Genomic DNA, 24,220 nt, shown 5'->3' with positions numbered 1-24,220 from the left:
GGCAAGTGAGGTAAGAGTGATGGCCTGGGTTAAAAAACTTCGTCATCACTGGGGTTAAGCCAATGTCCATGGATGCATTCAGTAGGCTGTTCCTAGAAATATAACCCAGATTTTTAAGTCTCAAGTAAGAGGCACTTACCATTCAGGCAACATCGTTGCCATAGCTTTTACTTATATGAATTGTGTGATTTATTGGCAGCCTTGAGAGGCAAAGTTATACATGAAATTTAGACTTCCCTCTGCCTAGATTCTGCTTGTTTAGTTCAGAAATCAGGTATTTTCAGAACTCAAAATCTCTAGTAAGACAACTTTGTTTTTGTTTTTTTTTTAAGATTTTATTTATTTATTTGAGAGCGAGAATGAGAGAGAGTACATGAGAGGGGGGAGGGTCAGAGGGAGAAGCAGGCTCCCCGCTGAGCAGGGAGCCAGATGCGGGACTCGATCCCGGGACTCCAGGATCATGACCTGAGCCGAAGGCAGTCGCTTAACCAACTGAGCCACCCAGGCGCCCTAGTAAGACAATTTTGAAGGCACACAGACTGCCCCCAGCTGAGTAGTGCCTCAGTAAATGGTTTTATTTTCTAGAATTGCAACCCAGTATCTTTAATTCTATGACCAAGCGACTCCCGGTCTGGCTTATAGACTGGCCTAAAATACATGGAAACAAAGAATAGGAAACATTCCTTAGTCAGGTTGTAAGTGGTTAAAAAGCAGACAGATTCCTAATTTCTGCTGTGGGAATTAGAAATTACGTACAGGGGCTCTCAAGTGCTTGGATTTCTTAAGCTATATGTTCTTAGTTACTATTTTCTAGATGACAAAATGATAAATTTCAGAAATGTGTATCTGAGTCCAACTAATACTGCACCTCCCAAAAATATTAGCTTAATCTGTTAAAAAAACACATTAAATATCTTCCATTTTCATAAGATATGAAAATATTGGCAACATGGGAAAGAGTAGTATCTTTCAACACAAAATAAGATTGATGTTAGCCAAGAAATTCAGGTAATTTCTAATCATGAGGAAACAGTCAGACACATCTAAATTGAAGGATATTCTGTAAAATAACTGGCCTAGAGTCTTTTTAAAATGTCAGTGTCATGAAGGAATTGAAAAAAAAAAAAACAAAAAACACTGTTAAGAGGTTGCTTTAGGGGGCGCCTGGGTGGCTCAATCATTAAGCGTCTGCCTTTGGCTCAGGTCATGATCCCAGGGTCCTGGCATCAAGTCCCACATTGCATCAGGCTCCCCGATCAGCAGGAAGCCTGCTTCTCCCTCTCCCACTCCCCCGGCCTGTGTTCCCTCTCTCGCTGTGTCTCTCTCTGTCAAATAAATAAATAAAATCTTTTACAAAAAAATAAAAATAAAAAAAGAGGTTGTTTTAGATCAAAAGAGACTAAAAAGGTATAACAGCTAAATGCAACATGTGATCTTTGAATCTTGGATAAAGCAGAACAAAGACATAAATGAGTTTTTTTGGTCTGTTGGAGAAATTTGAACATAAACCTTATATTAGATAATACAGTTGTATCAATGTTAAGTTTCTTAAGTGTGATAATTGTAGAAGATAGAAGAATGTCCTTTTTCTTAGAAGATATGTGCTGTAGTATTTAAGACCATGGTTTCAAAATGCCTGTCACTTACTTTCAAAAGTTCAGAAAAAAAATATGTGTGTGTATTATACATGGAGAAATGACAAATGTGGTAATACCTGGTGAATCTAGGTTAAAGATATGGAAGCATTTATTGTTCTACTTTTACAACTTTTCTGTAGGTTTGAAAATTTCAAACTAAAAAGCTGAGGAAAATAAATGAATTAGTAAAAAATTTAGACAATTTATATTTAACTTCTATTTTTATCAAATTTCATGTGATGGCAATTGGTAATTTTAGATGTTTTAAGTTATAAAAATACATAGAAAATTTGGGAAGTAGGGAGAGAATTTACCCATTACCCTATCATTTCTAATACAGATATTATACTTTTTTCTTCCTTCCCAATTTTTTCCTATGTGCATACATAAATGACATCACATTGCAATAATTTTCATTGGATCATCTAGTTCATTTTCATCTAGTTTTCCACCTAATATATGCCCTAAGCATTTCCTATAATATTATATGTTAAGCACTCACAATAACCACTTTCAATAATTTCCTGGTATTCTTTTGAGGAAATATGTATTTAAACAATTCTACAATTTAGGTTTCTAATAAGTAACCTTCAAAGAGTAGATTTTTCCAATTAGTGGATTCTAATCTTGGTGTAGATTTCCACAGATGAGGTTGCTGGATCAAATGACCATTTATGGAGGACTAAAAACACTCTGCCATGATTTATTCTTTCAAATTCCTAGTGAGATAGTGGGAGCTTAATGAAAGTGAGCCATTTCAAACAGATTTCTTTGGGGCTGAATATTTTTAGGTTTCTAACATCTCTTCCTTGCCCTGTCCTTGTCCACTAGTTGAGGGACCTTGGGTCTCTCTTTGCCACCATCTATTCCTTTAGATGAGTTCTTTCAATCTGAGATCCAGGACACCAAGAGGTCAGTGAGAGTGGTAGAAGGTCTTTAATCTTTTCAACATTTCACCAGCCTAATAAAAATCATACATTTCCTCACAATGAAGCACATGTGAGTGAGCTTAGACATGCAGTCTCTGGCCCCATTTGAGCCTTGTATGACTAAAACCCTGGCCAACAGCTCAACTGCAATCCGAGTCTCTGAGCCAGAACCCAACCATGCTGCTCTCAGGTTCCTGATCCCCCAAGATTTTGTGAGATAATAAAGGTTTGTTGCTTTTAGCTGTCAATGTATAATTTGTCACATGGCAATAGATTAACTAATACAGATTTTGGAAATGGGATGTGGCTTTAACAAAAACATGAAATATGAACAAAAGACTTGAATAAGCACTTCATAAAATATGTCTAAGTGATTAATGAACACGTGAAAATGAGCTCATCATTAGTCATCAGGAAAATGCATATTAAAACCCATAATGAAATACCACTACACAAACACCAGAAAGGCTAAAATTAAACAGCTTGACAATTCCAAGTGTTGATGAGGATATAAAGTAACCAGGACTCTCATACATTGCTGGCAGGGGTATAAAATGGAGCAACCACTTTGAAAAACTAACAAAATTAACATAAACCTACCCCTAGAGCCAGAAAGTACATTTCTAGGTTTACATCAAAAGAAATGATCACATGTATCCAAAAAAGAGAAGAGTACATAAATGTTCTTAGCAGCTTCATTCATTATATGCTTAAACTGCAAATAACCAGAAGAAAAGGTAAACAAATTGCGATCCAGGCAATGGAATACTATGCAGCAATAAAAACAGGTGAAGCATCTATGCAGCAACTTGGATGAATCTCAAAAGCATCATTTTGAGCAAAAGCAGTCTATCCTGTATGATTCCATTTACATGATCTTCAAAATCAGGTAAAACCAATCTGTAGTGGTAAAAGTGAGAGTAGTGTTTACCCCAGGATTGGTTAAGTTGTATTGGCTGGAAGATAGGAGAGAAGTCTTGGGGGTGAAAGAAATGTTCCATATTTTGATCTGGATGGTGGTCACACTGGGCTATACATATATGTCTTAGCCCATTCCGGTTGCTATAACAAAATATCAGAGACTGGGTAGATTATAAACAATGAAAATTTATTTCTCACAGTTCTGGAGGCTAGAAGTCTGAGATCAGGGAGCCAACATGGTGATGGCCCTCTTCCAAATGGCATACTTCCTTTGCCTTCACATGGCAGGAGGCAAGGGAGCTCTTTTGTGTCTCTTTTATAATAAATCTGCCCTTATGACTTAATTACCTCCCAAAGGTCCCACCTCTCAATACCATCACCTTGGGGGTTAGGTTTTAACACATTATTTGGGGGGACATATTCAAACCAGAGCAATGTGTAAAAAATTTCACAAAACCATACCCATAGGATTTGTTCATTTTACTACTATATGTAAATTACATCTCACTAATACCTTGTTAAAAAAAATTCAAAGTCTTTTCTGTGGTCTATAAGGCCCTAGGGATAGTATCTTTGGCTCCCTCTTTGACTTCATCTCTTGGCACTCTTCCCCTTAATCATTCTCCAAACACACTAGTTTTCTTCCTGGTCCTCTAACACATCAAGCATGCTGCCATCTTCAGATTGTCTTCCCTCTGTCTGTAATCTCTGTCCTCAAATATCATCCTTCACTTTATTCAGGTCTTTGTCACAGTTCTCTGGAAAACAGAGCCTCGAGCATGGACTGTTAGTGCTTTATTTGGGAGGTAAACCCAACACAGCTGGCCACTCAGTGTATTTGTTTCCTAGGGCTACTGTAACACAGTACCGTGATCGTGATTACCTAAAACAATAGAAATTTATTGTCTTGCAGTTCTGGAGGCTAGAAATCCAAAATCAAGATGTTTGCAGGGCCACATGCCCTCTGAAAACTGTAGGGGAGATCTTTCCTTGCCTCTTCTAGCTTCTGGTGTTTGCTGGCAATCCTTGGTGTTCCTTGCCTGGTAGATGCATCATTCCAACCTCTGTCTCGATCATCACATGGCTGTCTTCTCACTCTATGTCCTGTCTTTTCTTCTTATAAGGACATCAGTTGTATTAGGTTAGGGCCCACCCCGATGATCTCATCTTAACTTGATTACATCTGCAAAGATCCTCTTTCCAAATAAGGTAGTGGGGTTGAGACTTACATACCTTTTGGGGAACACAATCTAAACTATAACACTCACTAAGCATATAGGCTTGGTCACACAGTTTGACTTCAGACATGCTGGGTGGAGAAATCATATACTGGAACAGTCCATCAGAGAAAAAAAGGGAGAGGAAGTTTATCTGCCCAGTATCCTCCAATCTCCTGTCTCCCTCTGTCAAAGTTCATTCAGGGGGAACTAAATCCTCTGCATTTCTGTATTTCATCCTTTAGCCCCATTGGCAGTTGCTCAGGAGGCAAGGCCCTGTGGTTTGGCATTTCAGCTGAGTTTGGAGAGGAATGGGGAGAGGAGTCAGATATTCTAGACCTGTGGCTGGTGATCCTCAGGCAGGGAAACCACAGGGGTCTGCATGGAGTTGCTAGCTGCTATGAAGCCAAGGAGGAGCAAGTGGCTGAGGATGAGACAGGTGGTGTGTCGAAGGGCCCTATGCTCTGCTCAGATGTTACATTATCAGGGAGGTCATTACTGACTGCTTTATATCAAATAGAAGTCCCTTCTCCATCTCTGTATTCCCTGATTCTGCTTAATTGTCCCTTGCAGAGTGTCCCCACTGGACATATATTTATGTGTTTATTTGCCTATACCTTATTTTACCCACTACAATATTCCATGCATGTCGGGCATTTAGCTGTTCTCTGCTCCTCCCTCAGTGCCTAGCATAGTGCCTGGCACATTTGTAGGAGCTCCATGAATATTTACTGACTTGAATGACTGGATGAATTAATGGTGTAAAGAAATAAAAAGTGTCCCATCTCTACAGTCTATTGGGAGGTAACTGAGTAGGTGGCAGTGGGGTTATCTGAGGCACAGACATGCCTATCATAAGCAGGTCCAGGCCTAGGTTCACCTGAAGGGAAGGCTCCATTTCCAGGGTTTAAATTGGGCAGCTCCCAGAGTTGGTGAGGAGCTGCCAGAATCAGGGCTGTGAAGCCTCTGGGCCATCAGGCAGAGGAAAGAGCTGATCGAGTTGGAATCGCCCTCTTGTGAACTCCGAGAGCTGAAAGGGTGTGGTCCCCCTTACCCTGCAGAGTCACAGCAGGCAAAGAGTCTTGTCTTTGTTTCCTGACCTCTTCCTCAGCCTCCTGAGTTATTTTCTGCCTCTAGAATCGAACTAGTACTTCTAATCCAGAAATGCCAGTAAATGTATCTTTTTCTTAGTAGTGTGGCACTATGATATTTTTTATGTGAAAATTGGTGCACCTAAGCAAAAGTACTCAACTCATTATTATTTTACTGCCAAGTCAAAATTTTATGTCTTACTTTAAATGACAACTCTCTGTTTTACTTCCTTCAAGCTCTGCATGCTCATGGTTTAATATAATCAATAAGACTTTTAGTCACAAACTCTCTTTTCTTTGCTTATGTTCTCTACAGAATCCACTATATAATCTACTTTTTGAAATACACTGGAGCCCATATTGGATTACAGATGAGGAGATTGTCATAAATGTTAGGTGGCTGTAATTCACTTGAAATTGTTTTCATGGTAATTTTCTTTATTAATGTGAAAAATGTGTATAATAAAGGCAGAGATTTTCTGAGTTGGATAATATACTATGCTTCTCTCACATAATATCAAAAAGCAACGGCAGCTTGTTATTTCACCAAAATAGATATACTCCACTAGAAAACAGGCCTAAGACTAATGCTGTCACATGGTAACATTTTCCTCACCCTACACTATTTACCCAAGCTCATTACTGCCACTTTACCAAGTCAACCTGAAGAAGTGGCATACAGAACACTTCCCCACATAGGCGGCATTCGTTCAGGTAAGGAAGGCTTTGGCTCTGGCAGAGTGCTGAACCTGGTTAGTCCCTATGCCTAGTTAGAGCAGAGTGATTCGCCTACCAATGATTTTCACAGTTCTTGGTTTCAGAGGAACTGTCCCTTCTGAAAACATGGCCAGGTGGAGCATTCAAGCTCTTTCACAGCCAATTCTCCGTAAGCAGGGAGTTCATACAGTAAATGAACTGATACAAATAGCTACCAGTTTTCTTTATAGAGGTCAGTATGCTTCTCAAGAATATAATTTACTACTGGAGCAAAAGACTTTTCTTCTCTTTTAGGACTTGCTTCCAAATAAATAAATAAATAAATAAAATAAATTTTAACTCTCAATATTTTTTTCGAGAAGGTGCATTTTAACTATGTCTCCTGACTGTATACTTTAACTTACCTTTCTGTGAAACAGAAGACTATTACTGCACATAGACTCTTTTTAGGGAATATAAAAACTGACAATTTAAAATTTTACATTAGTTCATTATGAATCTGGAAATTGGAAGGCAGTCACTAGATAATCCCCAAGCCTATTTTTTCATTGTTTGTCATATTTTGTTGTTTACTTTAATTCCAGTGTCCCCAAACTGGATATATCTAAAGTGCAATTAAAACTACATAGCTAATTCCTCGCTAATTGGCTCCTATATACCATAATGATACAAATACCAAAAACAAACAATTCTGCTTCTAAAACTCACAAAGAAGCCTAATACTGAGCTTCTAAATATGGGTCACTTATGACTTTGCCTTATAGATAAAATTTTTATGTTATCATAACCAAAATGTTAGCCACTTTCCTATCTCTGCTTACTGTTGTTTTAAGATTTTAATTCCAATAAACTCCTCCAAATTGACAAATCTTCAAAGTTTTAAACAAAGAATACAAATTTTGTTTATTATAACCCACAAATTGGGCCTCTCCTAATCAGTTATTTTTAATTATGCATTTCGTTTTTAGAAAGCTCAAGAGACCATGTGAGCTACACTTTCCTAATGAGTGTGGCATTCCTGTGGTATTCCTTACAACTCCCAGGTGAATAGCCTTACCTGGAAAAGGCAATTGTGTTGGTTGAGTAGGCATTAATGTTGCAGGTATGGAAAAGAAGCTGGCCTGATTCAATTTTCACTAGCCTGTCACAGATGCTAAATTCAAGTTTCATCTGGGGCACCAAAATAGGATAGATATGAAATTCCAGAGGGAGGTGCCAAGATGCAGGCTTTCAATCAAAATACCAAAGACCAGTTTCATGAGTCTACAACTTCTCATCGCAGGAGGGAATAAAAGTGTCTAGGAAGTGGAAACTGAGGAGGATTTCACAGGGAATATTTTCTTGGTGAAAGCTGTGCTATGACTCCTACCACCAAGGGTGGGGAAAGGGAGGGCTTCAATGGGCCACTCTGAGAACAGTTCCCTAAAGTCAAGGCCATGGGGGATTTATGTCTGACTCCAGCCCTGGAATCTACAGATCAGGGGAAAGGATCTGGGAACTTCTTGGCAATGGGGGTAAGTGCTGTTGTTAGGACTGGTCTGTACTGTCAGAGTGTTTCTATGGACCAGATGGGAGACACACAGGAGAGAAACATCCTGCAGCCCCTATAAGTCCTGCTCGAGAAGACAACTGGGGTGTGGGTGGAGGGTAAATTGGGACTCCTACAGAAGGAGGCAGTTTGGAGGGGACCTCAGGAAAGCCAGGTCTGGATGGGGAGCAGGTGTGCAAAAGAGTGGCACTTGCCTATGTTGAAGGCCCAGCAGAAAGGCTGCCCAAGAATACGTGAAAACACCCAGGAGACAGAGCTGGCTTGATACACTTGCCAGGCCTGGAAAATGTGATGCCAACTGTCCCAGCCAAGGAAGAACTTTCTTGCCCTCATTTTCTCTCCTTCCTTCACTACTCCTTTGATTCTGGAAGGGTAAAACCTAGCAGGTTTTAAGTAGGGACACAATGAGCAAGGAAAAAAGAAGCTGTCCATATCCTCTTTCCTAAAGGCTGGAAAAAAGTCTGCAACCAGCTCTAGATGGGGGAGGAAGAGGGAATTCTCTTTGAATAAAGATTGAAGTCTTTGGTAATATACTGGTTTGGACATTCAAATAGAAAAACTGTAGTACTTTCTATTATCTATAAGTGACCAAAAAAGCTATATCCAGTGCCAGGGATAGAATTACTCTACTGAGCAAGTTTAAAGCAGAGAGAGAAAACATTAGAATTGCTTTTATTTATTTAGTTTTTAAGTTGAGGTGTATTTGACATATAATATTAGTTTCAGACGTACAACACGATAATTCAATATTTGTGACGTGATTACCACAATAAGTTTAGTTAACATCCATCACCCGATATGGCTACAACATTTTTTTTTCTTATAATGAGTAAAGTGGCTGTTAAAATTTCACCCAGAAGTACTGCTTCTTCAATAAATTGGTTATATCACCAGCAGGAGTGATGGATGTGTTTTAATAACCCACCCTCCAGTGAAGTAGCTACAACAGCCTGAATCAGATTCTCCCTATACACGAATATGGGGATGCCTAATGAATGCCTAACCTATGACAGAATTCCCAGGGATAGGAAAATGGGAAGCCCTATCTGGCTTCTATCACTGTGCTGTTGGTCTACATATTACAATAACTACTCAGTGGGTATATATTGTTCTCATTTGAAGAACTACAGAGGTAGGTAGACATACAGTGAATGGAGAAAAGATTGCGAGACCATGTCTAAAATAGTCCTCAGGAAACTTTAGTGTTTATCGTGGAGGCAGACCCATCCTTTATATCCTACACAGTCAAAATTCATAATTAACAGATGTCAAGGCCCTTTAGTATAACAGATCTCAACTGATTGTCACCAGCTTCCCATCAAATGCAGAGGGCAGATGGTATTTATCTGCATTGTACAGAAATTAATAATCACACCAATAGTTAAGAGTTATAGAGCATGCATTATGTGCCTGGAACTTATGCTAAATCCTGTAATCACTATATTCATGTACAATACCATTAATGTCTCCACTTTACAGACGTTGAAACAGGGTCTTAGATTAAGTAATTCATGTAAGGTCAAACAGTAGAGAATGGAGCTGCAACTTAATCTCGACTGTCTCTCAAATTCCTAACTTTGGACCTCTGCTCAGATGAACAAAATGGAACTTGGACATTAAGTAACTCGCTCGAAGTTCTACAACTAGTAATAACTGGCATTATCGAACTTGGGTCTTGTAACTTATTCTCATCTCACTGGAGATCTTCAGTGAAGATGTCAGCTTTCTCATAGAAAAAGAATTCACTAAACTAAAGGAAGAAGATTAAACAAATATTTTTTGCCAATGAAAAAACAGGCCTCAAAGGAAGATACTTTAAATAAATTATATTTTGTAGTTATTACATTTTTTAAGGAGGATATTTTTAAACATGTACAGCACTTTTCCCTTCCAAAAAAAAAGTAGCCTATAAAATATTAATGCTTTCAAATTTGTATGAACGCATGTCTATCTGTCTATCTATCTATCTATCTATCTATCTATCTATCTACAGTTGACCCTTGAACAACATGAGTTTGAAATGCACGGGGTCCACTTATATGTGGATTTATTTTTATAAATCCGGACAGTACAGTAAATGTACTTCCTCTTATGATCTTTTTTTTTTAAGATTTATTTATTTATTTGACAGAGAGAATGCGCATGCATGCATGAGTGGGGAGGGGGCAGAGGGCAAGGAAGAGAGGTTCTTAAGCAAATACCACACTGAGCACTGAGGCAGAGCCCAAGGCAGGGCTGATCTCATGACCACCAAGATCAAGACCCCAGCTGAAACCAAGAGTCGGATGCCCAACCAACTGTGCCACACAGGTGCCCATTCCTTATGATCTTCTTAATAACTTTTTCTTTCCTCTAGCTTACTTTGTTGTAAGAATATAGTGCACAATACATATAACATACACAATGCAAGTGAGCTGACTGCTATTGATAAGGCTTCTGGTCAACAGTAGGTTATTAGTAGTAAAGTTTTTGGGCAGTCAAAAATTATATGCAGATTTGACTGCACAGAGTGGGGGTTTTGGGGAGGCAGGGTTGGGAGGGTAGAGGTGGGTGTGGTGTGTATGTCTGCGCCCCTAACCCCGGCATGGTTCAAGGATCAACTGTACACATAATTTAATGTAAGTAGCTAGTTATACGCATGTTTTTATGGGTGTGTATATATATATACATACATGTATATAGTATCTTTTCAAAATAGAAAATTTAGAATAAAATGCGCTGAAGTATTAGAGATAAATTATTATCTCTAGGTGGTGGAATTATGGGTAACTTATACTTTTTCTCCTATAGTTTTCTTTATTTTCCTCTAAAAGATCAATACATGTTCTTTTTATTTCTCCAAGACAGGTTTATTATTTTTATTATTATTTACTTTTTCATTTTTATTTTAGATATAATGTGGATATCACAGCATTCACTCATTTTAAATATACTATTCAATAATTGTTTCTTAAATTTATAGAGTTGTTCATCCATCACCGCGAGCCATTTTAGCACATTTCCAACGTTCCAAAAAAGATTTCTTGGGCCCATTTGCAGTCACTCCCCATTCCCACCCTCCAGACCTAGGCAATCCCTAATCTACTTTCTGTCTCTATAGACTTGCCTTTTCTGGACATTTTTATCTAAATGGAATCACACAGTATGTGGTCTTTTTTAGTCTGGCTTGATTTACATTCTTTGAAAGAAAGAAAAAGAATAAATATTCTCTGGTTCTTTGCCTTTCCCATCAAAACCAAAGAAAATCCCTTATTTTCTTCCTCTTCTTAATAGGATAATCATGCAACAGCTCCTTTACTTCTATAGTTCTTGACCAGCAATCAAATCCCTTTTAGACCACAAGAGTAATTCGTAGAACAGTGAGCTTATTCCTGACATTTCAAGGGTTTCTTCCATCCTTCTTCCTCACAAGTTTCCCTATTTTTACATTAAAAAAATTATAACCATTTTGTTCTGATCACCTAGGCAGTCATTTTTGACTTGCCTTCTACTCTCATTCTTTTGACCAAACCAGTGACTCCATCTCTGAAGTGCAAGCGCTTTGGGAACCCCCAAATCTGATTCAGGAACCCCCAGTCCAGCAGCTGGGCTCTTGAGAGCAAATTATCAATCTTTCCTGAGGCTTAGTGTCCTTGTGCTAGTGAGTATACTGGAGTTACTGGTACCTAACACCAGGGCTAAATGGGAACATGTGAGGGCTCTGGATAAGCTAATGATCCACTGCTGTTCCTTTGAAAGGATATTTTTTAAGTAATTCTTCAACTTCTATTTCAAGAAAAGGCAGATTCCCCATAGAGCAAAACAGAGCCCTTGAGGGTCATTAGACCTATGCTCCCTAGAATACACATTAGACTACTTGGGCTCTCACTTCCACTCCAAGTAGCTCATCAGTGTCTTCCTTGCGACCCAATCAACACTCTCCCTGAAAGTACTGATAAATATAATTTTCTCTGTTTCATTACATTTTCAAAGATATTTGTCCCTTTTTGTGGAATAGTGCCCTGGGCAGCTGTCCTTCTGGCTTGGCTTCATAGAATGTTCTGAAGATTAAATGAGATAACACTTGTAGAGAACTCAGCATAGCATCTAACGCTCGGTGGATGTTCAATAAATGGTGACTATTACAGCATTATGGTCAAAACCCATGTCCACTCAGAGTCTCTGGTAATGACACGTCATATGAAGTCATGTTTTCCTCTAGTTCCTTACCTACACGTATTCTCTGAGTGAAGGCATTTTGAGAAAGCATTTGGTAACCTTGAAATGTTCTCAAGAGCTCCTTATAAATGAATCTTAATAAATAGAGGAGACCCATTTCTTCCTTCATACCTCTATCATTAAAAAAGCAACAACAGAAATACGTTTGGTACTCTCTGTATAGTATAACATTTTAAATGTTACTTACCTAAAACATGATAGAAATGAACAGGATGGAGGTCATCTGGGGACAAGCACTGAGCAGGGAGGTGTTGCTGAGGGAATACGCTGGCAGGTCTGAAACCAGATCCTGGCTATTGAGCAGAGGAAAAAACGGCAAATTCTTTGGAGGAGTTTTATTAGGATAAAAGCATTCCAGAATGTTTCATTCTCCAGTCTCCTTGAACCTCCTCTGAGCAGGGGAGTGAGGGCAGGGCAGGAGAGAAAAAAACCAAAGTGAGGTTAGCAGTGCTATCTCTTTCCCCATTATCTATCCCTAAATCACACCATAAATATAAACAGTGTTTGGCAGTAGTCCAAAAGATTTAACTTGTCCCCAAATTCCTAAATAACTGTTAGAGCTTAATTTGATTTTTGGCAGAATGTAACCAAACAACTTCTAGGCATAACATTTGTTGTGCACACCTACCAGAGACAGGCCCAAGTGACATGTGGGGCCAACCATCCAAGTTCAGGTGAGTGCCTTGGGATCTTGCCCCTCCCCCCCCAAACCTCAGTTCTGCTCGTGGCTCCACTACTCCCCATTCTCAATTGTTTCTTTTCATGACGCGGGTGATGGAAGCCCAAGCAGCTCCTGGGTTCAAGGCCAGACTTCGGCTTATCATTCCTTCAGTCACCACTGATCACCATTCTAGCCCATTGGCTTCCCCTCCCTGCTTCCAACCATGCCTGCACTGCCTCCCCATTCCATTCCACCCCTTCCTCACCCCTCAGGAGAAACTCTCCCCTGGATCCCACACTCGGTGACCAGTGTGGGTGTTCTCACCCCAAGCCATGGTAACCCTCCTCTTCATTCCTTTTTAAAGGGGAAACGGGAAAGGTGAGCAAAAACCGCCAGCAAGTTTTGACAACAGCTGAGGAAGACTAGGGTTTCTAAGGAAACAGGGAGGCAGCAGCCATTTTAGTGGCATTCGCTGTCTGAAAAATATATACACTGACAGCCACCCCCCCACCCCCTCCCCACCCGTGGCGCCTTCCCTCCGTCCACGCTTCTGAGGCCCGGAGGTGAGGGGCGCGGCCCAGGTCTCCCTGAGACGTGGCGGCCACCTGTCGCAGGTGGCCGGCCACGCAGGGTCGCCCCTCGTCCCCTCCCCGCAGCGGGCGGGACCGCGGGACTCCCCACCCCCTGGGCGCCGCAGTGCAGCGGCGGGCGGGCGGGCGGGCGGCTCGGGCCCTCCGGGTCCCCCGCGTCCCGCCCCTCGAGTCCCCTCCCTCGCCGGCCCCCCGCCCGGGAGGCCGCGGGAGCCCGCTGGGAGGGCGGGCCCGTCGCAGCCGCGCCGGTCGCGAGGCGGGCCGGGAGGAGCTGGTCCGCGCCGCGGGCTAGGAGGAGGCAGAGGCAGAGCGAGCGCGGGAGGTCGCCGCAGCCGGGGACACCGCGCGCCGCTGCCCAACATGGTCGCTGCGCACGCTGCCCATTCTTCCTCTTCAGCCGAGTGGATCGCCTGCCTGGATAAAAGGTAGCTCGGGCAGGGCCCCCCGCCGGGCCGGGGCTCTGCGGCGCTGCCCCTGCCCGGAGACCGCCGCGGGGACTGCCGCCCCGGCCGCGGCCCCTCACCTGGGAGCAGACTGCCGGGCCCCGCACGGGGGAGGGGGCCGAGGAGCGGCGTCCCGGCCAGGGGGGTACCCGGACCCCCGCCTCCCGTGGGCGCCACCCGCACGAGATTCTTCCACGTGGTGGAGAAAATGCAGCGCAGTGGGGTGTGGAGGCAGCGCCGGGCGCTCCAGTGCCCCCCCAGCCCTCCTTCACCTTCTTGCCCCCAGCGCGCGCCCGGCCGCCCGCCCGCCGCTCCAGGCTGCGCTCTTGGGTGGGGGATTATTTTCCCTCGGCATCACGGGACGGAATAGCTTCGTACCTTCTTCCGGCAGTTCAGGCCGTAGGGGTAAATGTAATTTAAGTTTTAAGGAGGGGTGAGGGGGAAAAGACAGGTGCGGAGTAACATTCCTTTTTTGTTCCTGGAAGCAAAGTGTGAGGGACCCAGCGGAGCTGTCAAGTGCCTCGCTGAAATTCTCAGCTCCTGCCCCCGCAGTCGCTTGCTCAAGGTCTGTGTTAGGAAGGTCACGCGGGAGACCGCCTTCGTCTGAATACCTGCTTCTCGGGAAAAGATCCTTACTCTAAAAAATTAAAACCATAAAGCAGTGTTACTCCCGACGACAGCTCTGTATAAGGAGGGTGCCCCCGTGTAACTGCGGACTGCAATTGTTTCCAGGCTCTGACAGCATAATTTTCTGTTTGTCCAGATTGTGGGTTTAACGGTAAACATCACACAGTATGTTAGCAATTATACTTTATTACCCTGATTATAAGGTGATGCATCTGAACTTTTAAGAACAGAGCGAGAGATCTTGCAGAGTGAACTGCCTCTGAATTTTTGAGTTTGATGCGGCAGGGCAATGATTCATGTCTTGCAGCTATCTGCATGACATCTCTATTTGCATTTGTGTGAAATATTTTGGGCTCTGCCATATTGAAATTTTTACAATTAGCAGATTCGTAACCAGATCAAACTTGAAAATCTTCAGTGTGACATGCTCTGAATATTTTACTATTATAGGTCTTTGTTGAAAAAAATTAGGTAATTTGAGAAAAGCTAAATGTGGCTCATTTGAAAAATTAATATATCTGTGAAATAATCTTTACTTTCAATTACCACACAGTAGCAAGATTTTTTGGCAGGCAGTGCCCTATTTACTCGAAAATGATATGTACTAATATTAGAAGAATTGCTTGCAATAAATAGTAAGAGAATTGAAGTGATGGTTAAATCATTCAGAATTATGTAGAGGAACTAAGAGTATATTTAAGTGAAGAGCCTGCTAATGTGATAAGTAATCTAAATTTAATAGTTTAGGAAAGATGAGTTATAAAAAAAGAAAATCAAGCTCTTGTGCTTGACCTATAAATAGTAGTCCTTCTTCATGAGTGAATTTTTTTATAATGGATTACATATTTCTATTTTCAGAAATGCATGGCATGCCATTTTTTGCACAGTCGGTGATTCACTGGAAATCCTTTAGTCAATAAGTACTTATGGCAAAATCATAGAGCAATACTAACACAAGTGGGTTATATTTGATTCTGTCTTTTCATAATGTGTATCTGCCCAAATGATTTTGTTTGATATGTGTTTTTAGAACATAGAGCCACAATCTAATGCCACCATTCATAATAGGGAAAAAGAATCTACCTGAGGTGGAAAAAAAAGCCTCCACAAATACTGAGCCTAGCATTCATGGAGTAGAGAAAGTGGATAGATCAATAAGTTAAGGGTTTTAGGCCCAGAACTGACAGCTCTGATCTTGGAGATGTCACTTTTATTTCCTTGAGAGTCTGAAAAATGAGGATAGAACTATCTGTCTTACCAAGAATTAGTGGACCAAACAGCAACAGCAAATGGTGAAAGTACTTTGAAAACCTGAAGTGCCAGGTAAATATTTTATTTTGTGGTGTTGTGCATTTTCTGCAGTGTTGATGCTGGAATTCCTTTGAAGAACAGTTTAGGAGTGGCAATCTCATTTTAAAAGGTCCATGGGGTACTTGTTTTGAAGTTGCATTTTTACTTAAATTGTCTGTTAATTTTGTGGGGGAGGAGGAAGATTCAGGGTGCTGATGGAAGTTAGGACTACTCTCAGTATTTCTGAGAATTGCAATCTTGTTACCTTATTCCAGGTACTGTGTTGGGCATTGGGGATGCATGAGCAGTGAGGGGGGTAAAAAAAAAAAGATGAGTTGCTCTTGACTTGGCGGATGGGTGGTGGGGCTGGGACAGCTGCATAATCAACTAACCACAATGCGATGACAAGTGCTTTCACGGAGATGTATGAAATGCTTTGGGAACGCAAAGGAGAGAGTCATCAGCTGTGCTTGGCAGGGATGCTTCCCACAGGTTCATGCCTAGACCTTGGAGGTTGAGGGAAATTTTATCAGAGAATTTGGAGAGGGCATGCCAAGCAGAGGGAGCAATGTGAACAAAGACACACAGGCGTGTCATATAAATATGCTAATTTCTTCCCAACTACAAATTCCTCTTGTGACCAAATCCAGAGCATAGGAATGTATGCTCCATTTTTCTAAAACTTTGGATTACAGACATTTCAAGCATAAAACACACAAAAAGAGGGAATGGCACAGTGTACCCCTATGTACTGTTTGGGGATATGATGCTGGGACCTTTTCCATAGCTGCAAAATGTAGTTTAGGTCTATGCATCAAGCAAGTGGCACCTGTTGTGGACAGCTAGAAAAAGAGGGACCCTGTTGAAAATAGTAAGAGGAGTTAAAGTAGAAAGTGCATGAGTAAAGAAGTACACAATACAAGATGAAACAAACAGAACAAGGAAAATAAAGCCTTAGAAATGTTCTGTAGTCATGCCTAGAAGGTTATCATAGACAGGCAATGCTATATAAACGTGCATGGGGGGAGGGGGCTGAAAAATATATAGATATGCAGATTAGGTTAAAGAAAGAAAACCCAACGTTTTTCATGTATCAGGCGTCCAAGTTCTTGGACTATGGTGGGACTGAGGAGATGAGATTGTATAAATACTGATCTTACAATTGGAAAGACATTGAACATTTGGATGGATAAAAAGACATTGAAAAAAGTCTCAGCAGACATATTGTTAAAGCACAACGAACTTACCTCTGTTTCATTGATCTTACAAATTTTTTCTAAGCAGGGGTGGTAATTAGAAATGTATTACATGGTACCCACTGTTTTGGGGTTTAGGATTTGTAAAATGTCTTTGTGTATGTGTGGGTGTGTCTTTGTGTGCTGATCATTGTTTAATTTTAGTGAAGATATTTTTCCCATAAGAATTTAAGTTTGCCACCTATGAATTTAAGACCCATTTATAGGTCATAATTCTCATGGTTGGTAAGGCAGTATTACGAAGATACCACACACATTCACATATGTATAGTGAATCACTGCCGGTATTCATCACTATGGAGCAGGGGCCAGATCCACCAGCTGCTAGCGTGTCTCCTGAGCTAAGAATGGTTTTTACATTTTTGAATGTTTGGAAATAAACCAAAAAGAGATCACTGTTTTGTGACCCATTAAATTTATATAAAATTCCAATTTCAGTGTCCATAAACACAGTTTTATTGGAACACAGCCACACTCATTTGGTTACGTGTTGTCCATGGCTGCTTTCACACTACACTGGCAAGAGTTGAGTAGCTGTAATGGAGATTGTGTGGCCCACAGAGTTTAAGGTATTTACTGGGGGGACGCCTGTGTGGCTCAGTCGGTTAAGCGTCTGTCTTTGGCTCAGGTCATGATCCCAGAGTCCTGGGATCTAGCCCCACTAAGGCTCCCTACTCATCGAGGAGTCTGCTTCTCCCTTTCCCTCTGCTCCTCCCCATCCCACCCCTGCTTGTGCTTTCTCTCTCTCTCAAATAAATAAATAAAATCTTTAAAAAAAATAAATGAAGTATTTACTCTGTAGATCTTTGAAGAAAAAGTTTGCCATGTCCCATTACAGATGAAAGAATTTGGCTGATTGACAGAGAAACCACTGGAAATGAGAGAAATTGTCTTCATCTGGGAAGGAGTTCACACTATTTGGTTTCTCGTTCTTCAGTTAGAAGTGTAGCTTGGGGGACATCCTCAGTTGATGGGCTTATTTGAGGATCACTGGTGATCACAGGCCAAGGCAGAAAATGAAGTTAACGTGGTATGGATGTATAAAAAAACAAAACAGCTGAGGAATTTTTTAAATTATTGATGTTTCATTTTTAAAACATGCTTCTTCTATAGTATCATTGCATCTGACAATCCCCAAATAGATGTGGACTTAACTATATTGATGTGATTGAATGCAAGTGAAAGAAATCAAGAAACAGATTTGTTAAAAACCAAAATGTTTTGAGGCAGACATGCTGAAGAGGATGACTCAGAATCAAAGAAGCCTCAGACACGGCCACACCCTTCAGGAAGGCTGAAGATCAAAGAAGCACGCAGAGCAGAAGGCTGTCACTGGGGAAGGCAGGTGTCCATCCAGACCCAGGCATGTCCCAAGGGGGATGATATTACCCTGGTGAATTCCCAACGTTCAGAGCTGGTCTTGCAATCTCAGATTCCTGATTTGTCAGCACATCAAGAATTAATACATTTTTTTCAGGGGCATATACAAAGGCACCAAACTCTCAAAGACGGTAAAACCAGAGAGACAGTTCATTAATTTGAAAATAAGATGAGAGGAGTGGACACTCACATCCTTTGGCTGATGTACTCCTTCTCTAGGCAAGCTGTGTGGGAGATCCACTTGTTACCAGAAGCCGGTGTTATACATTTACAGTGAGAAGCAAAGCTGCCAGGAGATCAGGACACTTACAACTTTTGGCCAGCTCACTCTCTTCTTAGAGCAACAGAGCCAGGGAATTAATTAGAATCAGAAGATAGTTCTGGGAATCCTTCAGGACAGCTTGGCTGTCATCTCTTCCTGTTAGATGACCATTACATGTGCTCCCATAGCACACTTTGTACAACACTATAATATCACAAGCCAGATTCCATCACAATTTCCTATTTACTTCCCTTTTGCATCCCTTGATGTCAATTTCTGTATTTTATTCATCATTTTGTCTTCCGTTTCACTGCAGCACCTTGACTGTAGAAGGTGCTTATGGGATGAAGGTGAGATAGCCAGATGCATCCTCCTCCTCCGGGATGGAGTGGCCTCTGCAATCTTGCAAGTAAGTCCTTGCACTGGCCCCACCTTTGTCTTGGAAAAGGCTTGGATGGGCACCATGAGCATCTATCTCTGCTGTTCCTTTTGTGTTTCTTTGCCTGATGTGACTACTTTAAAAAAAAAAAATGACATTGCATAACTCTATTCTGATCTATTATAGAAAAAGATTATTATGGAAAATTTCAAAATATACAAAAGAAGAGAGAACATTATGTTTCTCTCATACAGCCCCTCCGCCTTTCAACAATTACCAACTCACAGCGGATCTTGTTTTATTAATCCCTCCATTCATACCCCACTACCTCCAGGATTATTTTGGTGCAAGTCCCAGAACACAGTATTATTTCATCTGTAAATATTTTAGTATATATCTGAAAGGTAAGGATTCTATATGATAAAAATAATACCACTATCACACATTAAAAAATTTGACATTAGTTCCTTAATATAATCAAATATCCAGAGAGTGTTCAAATTTCCCCATTTATCACATAACTTTTTCTTTCTTGCAATTTGTTTGTGTTAGGATTTACATTGGTTCTATTTGGTTGATAATGTCTCTAAGACTTTTTTTTAATTTCTGGGTTCTGTCTCTTTTTCTTCCTTATAATAAATTTGTTGAAGAAACCGATTTTTTTTAAAGTCTGAATTTTAATTATGCCCCCATGGTGTCTTCTGACATGTCCCTTTATCCCCTGTATATCCCGTAAATTGGTATTTGGATCTAGAGCTTGATTGGATTTAGATACGTTTTTCTGGCAACAATACTTCACAGAAGTGTTATATACTTGCATCATGAGGCACATAATGTCAAGTGATCACTTTTCATGATGTTAGTGATATATTGATTTTAAAGTTTAATGCTTGGTGCATGTCTTATATGCAACTTATTGGAGGACATCTCACTGTAGCCCCAAATACATGGGAGTACATGACATATATGTATGGAGCAATTAGAGGACAACACAACCTATGTTGTAATCATGGTTAAATTCTGTGGTGCTGATTCTACCTGCCCTAGGATTTTCAGAAAGGAAAGGGTCAGCAGAACTGGACTCGGACTGGAGCACATGATGGATGGTGTGCCTATGGAGCAGTGGGCCAGGAGAAGGATGCCCTGCAACCTGGTCTCCTGAACATAGCCTGGGAGCCCAGAAGAGTCTTCAGAGGAAGAATGGTACTCAGCAAAGCAAATTTTGCTTCCTTGTTTTAGTTTGTATTTCCCCAAATATACTCTGGCTATTCCAGTGAGGGCAGGAATGGCAGATTCCTTTTAGTTCAAATTTCCTGTTAATTTTCCATGAATTTTTAAGATTTAATAGCCTTTTCATAGTAGCTACTTATTTTCCTGGACCACCTTTCCAACCTAAGGCAGCTAGTTTTTCTTTAGTCAGATTTAAATCCATCTTCATGCATATTGATCAGTGGCAATGAAGAGTGAATTTTCCTTCCAGTACCTCCAATTCACAGATGAGGGAAAGAGAAAGAGAGAGGAGAGACCTTGTTGGGAGTACTGAGAGCCTGAGGAAAGAGAAAGAGGATGGAAGTTACTGGGTGGGGAGAATGACAGAGAAAGACCCACCCAAGCATACAAAAGCAAACACTCTGACCGGCTGTAGCGGAGGGACCTGGCTACCATGTTTACTCAGCTGTATCCATGTACATCCATTTGCTTCCCCTGCACAAAAAGAGAAACAAAGCGCTGTTATTACCCTTTTTTCTTTTCATGCATGCTCTTTCCTGGAGTACCCTTTCATTTCCTGTGCTTTCAGTATGCAGATTACTTAAATCCTGTATCCTTGCTTTATCTTCTAGACCAGATGCATTTTTGTCTCTCCATTGGATATTCCCACATCAATGCCCCATTCATATTTTGGAGCAGACATTGTTTTTCTTCACCTGCCTCTGCTATAGGGTTGGGAAAGCAAAATACCTACCTTTTAGGCCACTGTAGAGGCTAGGTGACTATGTGACATAGTTCTGGCCCATGAGACATAGCAGAGTTCTACTAGAGACTTCTAGGAAAGATTTTGCTTTACTGATGAAAAACAGATGTATTTGCTACCCCCATTCTTCTTTCTGTCTGGAATTATGACCTGAGGCCTGGGCCTTTGGCACCCATATTGTAATCCCAGAAGGAAGGACCAGGAGAAACACAGACTCTAGTTCTGACTTTGTTCAGCTACTAAATTTAGATTAATCATTGCCTACCTTCAGATTTTGGTTTATAAATCCTATTTTTATAAACCACTTTTTGTTAGGTTTTCTATTATTGCTGTCAAAACTATGCCTAACCTAACAAGTTGGTATTCAACTTGTCTAAAACTGACTTCATCTTCCTTAAACTTCCTCTCCATTAGTTTCTCCTCCTTACTACTATTTTATTGACACTAATCTAATTCTCAAAACTTTGACCTTTCCTATGTCCCTTTTTACTACTAATCAGTCACCAATTCTCTTGGCCTTTATATTCTACTGCATTATGTCAGGGCCTTACTATCTGAATCTGGATCCTCATTGTTTTCCTCTTCAAATTTGGAACATGTGATATATTCAGATCAGCTTTGTTTTAGGGTCAGCCAGACCTATTCAAATTCTGTCACTTTCATCCCTTAGCCATGTGATCTTGGTGAAGTTATTAATCTTTTTGAATCTCTGTTTCCAAATCATCAAATGAGACTACAAAGACCAAGTATATGGCTGTGTTGAGGTTTGTGGGCTAATGCAAGTATATATCTGCATGGTCCTCTCTAAGTAGCATAGTGTAGGGGTTAAGAGTTTGGGAACCAGACTGTATTGGTTCACATTCTAGTTTTGATTTTATTAGTGGTGTAACTTTGGGCAAGTTATTCAATCTAGTAGTTGTTTTGTAGATTCCTCAGGATTTTCTCTGTAGACCATCTTGTTGTCTCTGAATACTGGCAGTTTTACTTATTTTTTCTGATCTTTACATCTTTTATTATTTACTTTTCTTGCCTAATTACATTGGCTGGGATTTCCAGGGCAAAATGGATCAGAGGGGTGAGAATGAACTTCCTTGAGTCAGAAAATACTTCTTTTTCTTCTATTTTTTTCTTTCCTTCATTTTATTTTATTTTAGATTTTATTTATTTATTTATTTGACAGAGAGAGAGAGAGCACAAGCAGGCAGAGCGGCAGGCAGAGGGAGAGGGAGAAGCAGGCTCCCCAGTGAGCAGAGAAGGCTCCCCACTGAGCAGAGAAGCTCACCATTGGGCAGAGAGCCTGATGTGGGGCCTGATCTCAGGATGCTGGGATCATGACCAGAGCCAAAGGCATACGCTTAACCGACTGAGTCACCCAGGTGCCCCTCAGTTGATAGAGCCTGCAACTCTTTTTTTTTTTTTAAGATTTTATTTATTTATTTATTTGACACAGAGGGAGTGTTTCCTCTATTTTAAAAAGAGATTGGGCAATATTGATGTTATTTCCTTTTTAAATGTTTTATAGATATCATCTGGCCAGGAGTTTTCTTTGTGGGAAGCTTTTTGATGACAAATTCAATCTCTTTAGTAGAGGGCTACTCAGATTTTCTATTTCATCTTGTGTCAGTTTTGATAAGTTGTTTCAAGGAGTTTAGACATTTTATCTAAGTTGTCAAGTTTATTAGCATAGAGTTGTTCATACTATTCCCTTATTATTCTTTCAATGTCCTTAGAATATGTAGTGATGTTCTCCTTCATATCTCATATTATTAATTTCTGTCTGCTCTTTTTTTTCTTAATCAGTCTTGCTAGGAGCTTCTCAATTTTGTTAATCTTTTAAAAAACCCAACTTTAGTTGATTTTCTCTATAGTTTGAGAAATTCATTGATTTATGCTGCCTCCCCTTTATTCTACTTTTTTTTTTTTAAGATTTTATTTATTTATTTGACAGAGAGAGACACAGTGAGAGAGGGAACACAAGCAGGGGGAATGGGAGAGGGAAAAGCAGGCTTCCTGTGGAGCAGGGAGCCTGATGTGGGGCTCGATCCCAGGACCCTGGGATCATGACCTGAGCCGAAGGCAGATGCTTAATGGCTGAGCCATCCAGGGGCCCCTCCCCTTTATTCTACCTACTTTTGGGTTTAACTTGTTCTTTTTCTGGCTTCTTAAAGATGGAAATTTAAATAATTAATTAAAAATTTTCTTTCCTAATATAAGCATTAAAGCTATGATTTCTCAAGGTCAGCACAAAGAAGGAAGCACAGTTATTTCATTATATAGCATTTATCAATGAAAACTATTTCTTCCAGAGAAGAACAATTAATCAAGAACAATTAATCAAACAATGAGAAATGCTGACCCCCCTCAACCTCATGAAAAAGATACTGTACAATGTGATGAATAGTATCCTCCACAGTATCCCAACAGTGAATTCAGCAGTGGGTTTCATAGGGCTTTCAATATATCATGATAGCATAATACCAAAGAGATATTAAAGGAGAGTATTTTTCCCATGGGGCCAATATAATAATATAGGTTTTTGATGGTCTGATTTAATCCCAGGATAGATTTTAGGGTATTTTAGAAATGGATGGATTACTTCACTTCCAGGAAATCCTCCATAAACACTGTTTTTCACATCTGAGCTATTGATAATTAACTGAGCAGCAATGAGTTGGAAGTAATATTTCCAATAGATACCTGGAATGCAGATATTTTGTATTATTGGTTAGATGAAGAGTAATATGACTTTGAACTCAGCCAAACTAGGTGGACAATTACATCCTCATTTGACAGCCAAACAAGGATGTATGTCTTAATTGTGGTACAGTGCTTCTTTTTGAGGATGTGGGGACAAAAGTGTATTCTCAAGGAGGAATGTTGGTGCCACTCTTAAAACACAGACAAATGGTGGTCGACAACCCATGGCTTATGCCACAGAGCATGTTACCATGTTTTTTAATTGTTACCATGAAAACCAAGGAACATATGTTAATTGCAGTGAAAAAGCTTTTTTTTTTTTAAGGGTGGGAAGAGGCAGAGAGAGAGGGAGAGAGAATCTTAAGTAGGTTCCATGCCCAGTGC

General features: G+C 40.5%; 1 protein-coding gene and 1 long non-coding RNA gene across 15 annotated transcripts in view; one reads left to right on the top strand and one right to left on the bottom strand.

Moving 5' to 3' along the window:
* Positions 1–14,489, bottom strand: part of LOC145720524 (uncharacterized) — a 91,931-nt gene extending 77,442 nt beyond the window's left edge. For 4 of the 8 annotated variants that reach the window (XR_014143552.1, XR_014143554.1, XR_014143553.1 and 1 more), the window contains exons 1-2: positions 14,352–14,489; positions 12,467–12,670 (exon numbers count right to left, since the gene is read on the bottom strand). This is a non-coding gene — a long non-coding RNA (uncharacterized LOC145720524). Of the gene's footprint in view, positions 1–12,466; positions 12,671–12,907; positions 12,961–13,264; positions 13,540–14,053; positions 14,307–14,351 lie in introns of those variants that run through there. The other 4 variants (XR_014143548.1, XR_014143549.1, XR_014143551.1 and 1 more) reach the window with 4 other exon arrangements.
* RAPGEF4 (Rap guanine nucleotide exchange factor 4) overlaps positions 13,670–24,220 on the top strand; it is a 284,964-nt gene continuing 274,413 nt past the window's right edge. For 3 of the 7 annotated variants that reach the window (XM_081814168.1, XM_081814164.1, XM_081814163.1), the window contains exon 1: positions 13,672–13,955. In XM_081814168.1, the coding sequence (XP_081670294.1) occupies positions 13,891–13,955 (65 nt within the window). In that variant the 5' untranslated portion in view covers positions 13,672–13,890. Of the gene's footprint in view, positions 13,956–24,220 lie in introns of all 7 variants that reach the window. The other 4 variants (XM_081814166.1, XM_081814165.1, XM_081814167.1 and 1 more) reach the window with 2 other exon arrangements.

Source organism: Leptonychotes weddellii, chromosome 3 (assembly GCF_054177405.1).
Source record: "Leptonychotes weddellii isolate Sample4059 chromosome 3, ASM5417740v2, whole genome shotgun sequence".
Taxonomy (NCBI): Eukaryota; Metazoa; Chordata; class Mammalia; order Carnivora; family Phocidae; genus Leptonychotes; species Leptonychotes weddellii.
The sequence above is the reverse complement of the archived record's forward strand: the minus strand, read 5'-3'. Positions and strand labels throughout refer to the sequence as shown.